Below are 9,355 nucleotides of genomic sequence, written 5' to 3' on the forward strand. Positions count from 1 at the left end.
CTTTGGTAAGGCAGCAAAGGAGGCAGAACATCTTGGGCAAAGGCACTGAGATAAGTTGGAGGCTGGGGTGTGGTGGGATCATCAGGCCTGAAAAAGAAAGAGATGGGACATGGCTTAGGGTCATGGTATGAAAGTCCATATTCGAGGTCAGTTTCTTTCCCTAAAGTGTCCAATTGAAAACTTTTGGCTCAGAGATCTTGGAGGCAATCTTGCAGACAAATGGGTTGCTGTTAATGCTGAATGTTTATGTCTAAATGACTAGAGTTATTACCTACCCTCCTGCTCTTTTTTCATTATATTTTTGACCTGATTAAGAACAAGGCAGGCGACCTTCTTGGGAAAGAGAAAGTGAAGTTTTGAGTTGAAATTGAGTGATGAGGAGATAGAATTCTCTGAGGCAGAGGGCCTTGGGTGGGGGCTGAGGGAGTGGACACCAACAGACCTAGGTGAGCTTAAGACTTGATGTTTAGAGATGCCGGAGAGGATGTGGAAAAATAGGAATGCTTTTACACTGTTGGTGGGAGCGTAAATTAGTTCAACCATTGTGGAAGACAGTGCGGTGATTCCTCAAGGATCTAGAACTAGAATTACCATTTGACCCAGCCATCTCATTACTGGTTATATACCCAAAGGATTATAAATCATGCTACTATAAAGACACATGCACACGTATGTTTATTGCGGCAGTATTCACAATAGCAAAGACTTAGAACCAACCCAAATGTCCATCAATGATAGACTGGATTAAGAAAATGTGGCACATATACACCATGGAATGCTATGCAGCCATAAAAAAGGATGAGTTCATGTCCTTTGCAGGGACATGGATGAAGCTGGAAACCATCATTCCCAGCAAACTATCAAAAGGACAGAAAACCAAACACTGCATGTTCTCACTCATAGGTGGGAATTGATCAATGAGAATACTTGGACACAGGGCGGGGAACATCACACACCAGGGCCTGTCAGAGGGTGGGGGACTGGGGGAGGGATAGCATTAGGAGATAGACCTAATATAAATGATGAGTTGATGGGTGCAGCAAACCAACATTGCACATGTATACCTGTGTATCAAACCTGCACGTTGCACACATGTACTCTAGAACTTAAAGTATAATGATAAGAAGAAAAGAATCTGAAATAAAATTGTCTTTTTATTATATGCAAAAAAAAAAAAAAGAGAGAGAGAAAGAGACTTGATGTTTAGGGTGGTTCTCCTCCCCCTGGGTTTTCTGACCTTCACCTGGTAATCCAGGTTCCTGAGGGCCACAGCCACAGTCTGTTTGTTTTGCAGTGTTTAGCCCTCCAGGCCCAAATCACAGCTCTCACCAAGCAAAATGAACAGCACGTCAAGGAACTAGAGAAGAACAAGTCCCAGATGTCTGGGGTTGAAGCTGCTGCATCTGACCCTTCGGAGAAGGTGAGCTGGTATTTCAAAGGAGAAGCATTCAGAAAGAACATGGCCAGTATGTTGTGTTAGTAGCTCTTTTTCTAACTTTAGTGATGTTTTATTTGTCTGATGACTTTAAAATGAACCAGATTTGGTGTTTGCTTGTGTTTAAGACGGAGTCTCGCTTTTTCGCCAGGCTAGAGTGCAGTGGCGCGATCCTGGCTCACTGCAACCTCTGCCTCCCAGGTTCAAGCGATTCTCCTGCCGCAGCCTCCTGAGTAGCTGGGACTACAGGCATGCGCCACCACACCCAGCTAATTTTTATATTTTTAGTAGAGACGGGGTTTCACCATGTTGGCCAGGATGGTCTCAATCTCTTGACCTTGTGATCCGCCTGCCTCAGCCTCCCAGAGTGCTGGGATTACAGGCGTGAGCTACCGTGCACGGCCCAGATTTGGTTTCTTGAGTTTAAGGAGCTTACAGTCTAGTGGGGAAAACAAATACATACTTATATATTAAATGGCAAACCCAAAAGAACCCTATCTGTCTGAGGTTTTGACAGGTATAGGAAGGGCCTCTAACCACAGGAGAGAATGGGACTTGGGGCGTGTGCCCAGCATCCACTGGCCTCTGACCCTTAGAGCCTATGGCAGCTCCTAGTGGTGCTCACAGTGGGAGGGGGACATTAAGCAATGGTCTTTAAGCAGTCCTGGGCACACGGACCACAGCCTGCCTGTGCTTAATAGGTAACTCTCATGACTAGCCCTTCTGTCAAAATGCTGCTCATTATTTAATATCATCCTCTCCACAGTGACAGACTTCAGTGTCTCTGCTTATGACCAGCGGTATCCGTGTAGAGATCTAAGATGGCTTCATTTTGGCCTTCTAAACACCTCTCTGGGATTTAATGCATCCTTTAGTGACTTGATTTTGGCAGCATGTGTTTTGATGTTCACACAGGTCAAGAAGATCATGAACCAGGTGTTCCAGTCCTTACGGAGAGAGTTTGAGCTGGAGGAATCTTACAATGGCAGGACCATTCTGGGAACCATCATGAATACGATCAAGGTACAGCCAGCCAGCTGTCGATTGTTTCATCGGAATGGGCGTTTTGTTGCTTAAGTACTTGCTAAGGGATCATGAATAAAATAATTGTTCAAGGAAGGCACAGTGGCTCATGCTTGTAATCCCAGCACTTTGGGAGGCAAAGGTGGGAGGACTGCTTGAGGCCAGGAACTCGAGACCAGGTTGGGCAACATAATGAGACTTTGTCTCTACTAAAATTAAAAAATTAGCCGGGTATGGTGGCATGTGCCTGTAGTCCCAGCTACTTGGGAGGCTGAGGCTGGAGGATCACTTGAGCCCAGAAGTTCAAGACTATAGTGAGCCATGATTATCCCCGACTGCACTTCAGCCTGGATAACAGAGCAAGACCCTGTCTCCAAAGAAAAAGAAAAGAAAATTATTCAGGACTGTTCCTCAGTAATTAGGATTCCTGGAGTGACCTGACAGATACAGTCAGCCTCTTTTAACAGAAAAGAAGCAAGGTCATTTAAACTAGATGACCAGTAGTGTTAATAAGAATTAGTAGTGGCTACTGTGTTCCTTTCAGTGATCATCTCCTCCTTGGCTTTTGAACAGATGGTGACTCTTCAGCTGTTAAACCAACAGGAGCAAGAGAAGGAAGAGAGCAGCAGTGAAGAAGAAGAAGAAAAAGCAGAAGAGCAGCCACGGAGACCTTCCCAGGAGCAGTCAGCCTCAGCCAGTTCTGGGCAGCCTCAAGCACCCCTGAATAGGGAGAGGCCAGAATCCCCCGTGGTGCCTTCAGAGCAAGTGGTCGAGGAAGCTGTCCCGTTGCCTCCTCAGGCCCTCACCACTTCTGAGGATGATGTACACAGAAGGAAAGGGGACTCAGAAGCAGAGGCACTCTCAGAAATAAAAGATGGTTCCCTTCCACCCGAACTGTCTTGCATCCCATCCCACAGAGTTCTGGGGCCCCCGACTTCAATTCCACCTGAGCCCCCAGGCCCTGGAACCATGGACTCTGAGTGTGAGGAGTCACTTGCTCCCAGCCCAGTGGCAGCTAAGCCCAACAACCCACCAGGAAAGGTCTGTGTCAGAGAAGTAGCACCAGATGGCCCACTACAAGAAAGCTCCACAAGACTGTCCCTGACTTCAGACCCCGAGAAGGGGGACCCACTGGCCTTAGGGCCTGAAAGCCCAGGAGAGCCTCAGCCTCCACAGCTCAAGAAAGATGATGTCACTAGCTCCACTGGTCCCCACGAGGAGCTGTTGAGCACAGAGGCAGGTTCCACAGTTGCAGGAGCAGCCCTCAGATCCAGCCATCATTCCCAGCATTCCAGGTATGTTCCTCTGAGCACTGCTTCAGGGACAGGGTGGCTATCTGTGGTGAGGAGTGTCTCTGTTTTTTCCAGGGCTGGCAACTCATCCCTCAGAGACTAATTTACTGATGTCTTCATTCATTAGTTGATGTATTAATTCAGCAACACCTACCACGTAGAAGGCTCTGTGGTAGGCACTATGATAATGTGGTGGGCACTGCGATAGTGCAGCGGGCGCTGCGATAGTGTGGCGGGCGCTGCGGTAGTGTGGCGGGCGCTGCGGTAGTGTGGCGGGTGCTGCGGTAGTGTGGCGAGAGCTGCCGTAGTGTGGTAGGCAAGGCAGGTTTGGTTCTTGAGTTTAAGGAGTGACAGTCAAGTGGAGAAAACAAACAAATACATACTTATATATTATAAAAGTATAGTAAGTCCTTTTAAAAAAGAAACAGGGCACTATTCTAAAGGAGTTGTTCCACTTTAGATAGGGTGGCTAGGGTAGGATTCTGAGAAGGTCACATTGAAAAGATGACTCTGGCTGTAGGTTCTGAAGGGGGCCACTGTAGGGTGTGGGAAGAGATGGTGGCAGCGGAGGTGGGAGGAATTCCTGGGCAGTCACCAACGCTGTTGAATCCTTACCCAAGGGCCGGTGACCCTTGTAGGTGGTGGGCAGTGTGACCTGGAGCAGGAACAGTAACATTTTCTATGACTTGATTCTCCTTCAGTCTCTCTTGGGATGAAGAGGATGAACTGTCTAAAGGGGCAGCTCTGAAAGCTCTGAGGCCCAAAGCACAGCCTGAGGAGGAAGATGAAGACGAGGTGGTAAGGAAATCCCAGGCACTGTCAAGTCCTCACGCAGCCACCTGGGGGCTCTTCCCCACTGGCTCTGAGAAGAGAAATGGAGCCTGTTGGTGGCCCACTCCCTGGGCTCTGTGTGCAGGGCCCTGTGGGAGCAGGCTTGGGGCTGGGCTGGGAGGGCGCAGCTCTGTAAGCAGATTAGGGGACGGTCACATACCACTTTACTTTTGAGAAAGAATCATAGTCTCTGTCCATGCAGGAATTCGTTCCCTGAGAGCAAGAAAGCTGAGCTGCTTAGTCCTATATTGGAATGCCGAAGCCTTAGGTTTCCCCAAATCTGCTGGGATATTATTTATATTTTAGAATTGGAAAGGACTTTGAAGATCATCTTGCCTGGCATCCTTATTCATAGATAAAGAACCTGAGGCTCAAAAGGATGATTTACCCAAAGCCACAGAGTGAGTTAATGGCAAAGCTAGGACTAACCCCCAGGCTCCTGTAAAGACTGCCTGTTCCTGAGCATTTTCCACTTAGCCCGCTTTCCTCCTGCCTTGTTTTGTCGTCACAATATCCCTGGGCACAAAATGGGTTCAGTATTAATAGCACAGCTTCATTTAACAGAGAACAAGAGTGAAGGCCAGGAGAGGAGGGCACTGATAGGGACTGAATTAGAACCCCGCTTCTCGCATCTGCAGTTCCCTACTGTGCTCGGTTACAACCGTTCTGGCTGTCCCTAGGCCATTCTGACGGCTCTGAAATGCATATGGAGAACACAGGTGGGCTTCAGGCTCAGTCCATCCAAAGGACAGAAATATGAGAGTGAATGGGGCAAATTTTGTCCCCTCATGTATCAGTCAGAGTGGATTTTGCCTTTTGCCAAAACCTTGAGCAGAGAGCTGTGATAGATCTGGACTCCAGCTTGTATGTACCAGAGCCCTTCCCTCTTGCCTGTGTTCCTTTGGGGAATGTACCAGTTCCTTCCATTAGCCTTTCTTCCCAAGAGTTAAATTTTCATTTGAGAATCCAGAATACCAATTCTGCCCTAAAACAAAAGGAAAAAAGGGGGGAAAACCCAACTGAGTATATTCTAAGTGACTGCCCTAAATATAGTTGGAAGCTTTTGATTATATTGTTGGTATTAGTACCAATACCAGTATTTTACTGGTATTAGTATCAATACTGTCAAGTTAACATGTATTTCTTGGGTACTCTGAAAACGACTTCACAAATGTTCTCATTTAATCTTCTACCAATCCAATGAGTTAGGTACTTTTATCCCATTTTATAGATCAGAGGGCTGAGGCTCAGGAAGATTAAATAATTTAACTAAGCTTATATAGCTAGTAAATGTGGAACCAGAACTTTAGTCAGGACAAAACAGAAGCTGTGAGCCACACTTGAAAATCCTGTACTGTCAGAGTTAGAGATCACTTCATTGATGTCCGGAGAGAAGTACGAGGTCTGGTTAATTGGTAGTGACATGGGAATTGCCCAGAGACTTGTGTACACATCACACTGCCTTCCCTTTTGCCTGGCCCTGTGAAGATGGATCCTGGTTGGCAGTAGCTCACCAGAGCAGAGAATGCCTTAGTAGAGACTCTTCGGTTCGTGCCTGTCTCTAGCATCAATCCCTTCTAGCCGGGTAGGTCCTGTTCCCTTGCCAATCCAGAGGAGAAAGGTCAGGAGCTCAAGTTGTGAAAAGAGTGGGTCTCTTATGGCCCATCAGTCCCTTTCAACCCCACTACCTTAGCTGGGAGGAGCAAGGGTAGTGCCAGTCAGGCTAGAGGTGTGGGGGGCTGTGGCTCCGTGTTCTTCACCTCTTAGGATTCTCCAGTTGGCCAAGCCTCCACGTTCAACTCTTTTTCAAATGATGAGATCACACCCAGAGCCAGTCAGGCCACCTTAGGCCACAACAACAGTGTTTTTTCATATGTGGTTGTCTTCTTCCCAACCTCCCTACTTCCCACTTCCTCTCGCTCTCTCAGGGCTGCTTTGCTTCTGTTTCTTTCTCCTGCTCCAGTGTTTCCTCTTTGACCCTTCTTTCTTCACACAAAATATGTAAGTTACTGCATGAGAGGAAAACCTGTCAAATCAATACATGTGCTTCGCAAATAAATGACAAGATCAGCCAAACAAAGTTCGTCTTTTGTCTCTGTTGAAAAGATGGCCTCCCTTCTCTACCTGCTTGTCTCAGCTTTATCTGAAAGCCTAGGTTTGCTGGCCTCAGAGTTGGCCCTGTCAGTACAACCTCCTTTCTGAACCAGAGCTGGGAACAGAAGTTGGATTGCTTCCACTCACAGGTGGAAAGTTGAGTGGTGCAGGGACAAGTGAGGACTGACTGCTCTTTCCTGTTTTATCAGAGCATGAAGGGACGCCCACCCCCAACACCCCTTTTTGGAGATGATGATGATGACGATGACATTGACTGGCTGGGATGAAGACCCAGGAAACTGGTGCAAAGGTTTCTCTGCAACCCTTCCCTAAGCATGATTTTGCACAGCCAGCCCTGGGTCTAGGTGAGCCACAGGGTGAGGTCAAGGTGAGCATTCTGGGAACAATAGTTTGGGCTCAGACAGTGGCTCGGCCACCTTCTGAGCCCCACCCCCACCAGACCTGGTGAAGAGGATCATAACCATCTTCAAAAACACTGGATTTTCAGCAGCAAGTTGGAAGAAGGACTGGTAGATTCCCCTCCAGCCAGTCACCTGTAAGAGTCTTGTCCTCTGCCAGACTTTTAAATCTCTTCATTAACTCTCAGACTGACCTGGGAGCCCTCCTCTACCTGAATCCAGTGCTCAACTGTGCCCCGGCAACAAGTCAAGTCACCTGGGTTGAGGTCTTCCTGGTAGAACCAAGGGAGATTACACCATCTTAATCCCGGTGCAGTTAACAGCCTGGCCTATAGTCCTGGGACATGTATCTTCTTCTCTGCCTTAAATCTGATATAAGAGGCCAATGACTATTTGAAAATAAAACTAAAATGAATGTCTATAATGAAACTTGACTCAAGCCCTTGGAGAGAAATTGAGTTTGGTTCCAAGGGCTGTCTGTGCTCCTTTATGGGAATCTAAGGGTAGGAGTCTTACAGATCTGGGTCAGTTAACGTGCACAGAACGTTGTGGCGTATTTACTCCCTTTGTTACCTAACCCTGGAACTTTTAGGCTTTCAAAGAAAGTCACCACTGTAGTACTAGCCCATCCCTGGGGCATGATGGCTCTCTTGCTCCTGCAGGCTTAGTCCTGCAGTCTAGGAAGCCATGCAGAGAAGGTGGGAGGGTCCCTTCTTTCCATTGTTCATGGCACCTGAGGGATTCTTCACTTTGAGAGCAGCTTCCATTCCCTTAGAACTCATGGGACCAGGACTAATGCAGAGAAGAGTAGTGAGAAAATATTTGTGGTCATTTTCTTGATTCCAGGATCTTCCAAAGATCATGCAATCAGTCTCTTAAAAAATAGAATAATTTTAATAAAAATGTTCCTTGATTTTAAATGTTTACAAGATAGGACTCAAAATTCCACTTCATCTGGCCTGGCATCATCCCTGCAGGCTTTGGATGTCTCCCAGGTGCGGGCCTGGGGGGCAGTGAGAACTAATTATTTCTTTGTTGCTTAACAAAAGGCAGTGCTGTTTGGCACTTTATACAGACTGGCTTATCTCCAGCAACCACTGCAGAAGACAGTGTTATCACCATTTTATAGAGAAAACTGAGACTTAGAGAGGTAAAGTAATTTGCCCAAAGTTACATAGCTAGGAAGCCTCAGCACAAGAATTCAAATCCTGGCCATCTGATTCCAGAGCCTGGGCTGTTGGTCAGCACAGCGGCATTCCCTGCCTGACTGTCACTGGTTGGGGGAAGGGGCGGTGATGCTTTTAGAAACACAGGCTTCTGGGCTCCACCTCAGATCTTCTGAAACAGAATTTCCACCATTAATGGTAAAATAGAAAGAGCATGATCTGCGTTCACATCCCTGTTCCACTGGGTGCTGTGTGGTGTTAGCCAAGTTACTTACCCTTTCAGCCTTGGCCCCCTCATCTGACTTGATGAAGAAATGGACTTGGGGTCAGGCTGCCTGGCTCTGAATCCCGGCTCTGCCACTTATTAACTAGTGACTTTACTTAACTTCTCTGTGCCTGAGCTTCTCATTTCTAAGATGAGGACAGAAATAGTTTCTGCCTTGTCATGAAGATTAAATGAGTTAATTTTTGCAAAGTGCTTAGAAGACTGCCTAACAAAGAATAAGCACTATATAGATATTTGTTTGTTTTTGAGTCAGAGTCTTACTCTGTCACCCAGACTGGAGTGCAGTGGCGCCATCTCGGCTCACTGCAAGCTCCGCCCCCCTGGGTTCACACCATTCTCCTGCCTCAGCCTCCCAAGTAGCTGGGACTACAGGCGCCCACCACCATGCCTGGCTAATTTTTTGTATTTTTAGTAGAGACAGGGTTTCACCGTGTTAGCCAGGTTGGTCTTGATCTCCTGACCTCGTGATCTGCCCACCTCTGCCTCCCAAAGTGCTGGGATTACAGGCATGAGCCACTGTACCCGGCCAGATATTTGTTAAATTTAAAAAAATTTTTAATTAGGAATTTAGGAAAAACATCACCTTTTGTGACTGGGCTCTGAAGAGTGAAGCAATGGACTGCCTACTAGGTCTACCCATATAATCACTGTTTCTAAAGCACATATATATATATATATATATATATTTTTTTTTTTTTTTTTTTTTTTTTTTGAGATGGAGTCTCGCTCTGTCACCCAGGCTGGAGTGCAGTGGCATGATCTCGGTTCACTGCAACCTCCACCTCCCAGGTTCAAGTGATTCTCCTGCC

The 9,355-nt window shown here is 46.9% G+C and overlaps 2 protein-coding genes across 3 annotated transcripts in view; one reads left to right on the plus strand and one right to left on the minus strand.

Moving 5' to 3' along the window:
* Positions 1-7,528, plus strand: part of FKBP15 (FKBP prolyl isomerase family member 15) — a 55,650-nt gene extending 48,122 nt beyond the window's left edge. For both annotated transcript variants that reach the window (XM_050760972.1, XM_050760971.1), the window contains 5 exons: positions 1,295-1,420; positions 2,351-2,458; positions 3,032-3,753; positions 4,452-4,548; positions 6,885-7,528. In XM_050760972.1, coding sequence (XP_050616929.1) covers positions 1,295-1,420; positions 2,351-2,458; positions 3,032-3,753; positions 4,452-4,548; positions 6,885-6,962 — 1,131 coding nt within the window. In that variant the 3' untranslated portion in view covers positions 6,963-7,528. The remainder of the gene's footprint in view (positions 1-1,294; positions 1,421-2,350; positions 2,459-3,031; positions 3,754-4,451; positions 4,549-6,884) is intronic.
* Positions 1-9,355, minus strand: part of PRPF4 (pre-mRNA processing factor 4) — a 141,300-nt gene that overhangs the window by 115,388 nt on the left and 16,557 nt on the right. The window lies entirely within an intron of this gene.

Source organism: Macaca thibetana, chromosome 15, assembly GCF_024542745.1.
Source record: "Macaca thibetana thibetana isolate TM-01 chromosome 15, ASM2454274v1, whole genome shotgun sequence".
Classification (NCBI taxonomy): Eukaryota; Metazoa; Chordata; class Mammalia; order Primates; family Cercopithecidae; genus Macaca; species Macaca thibetana.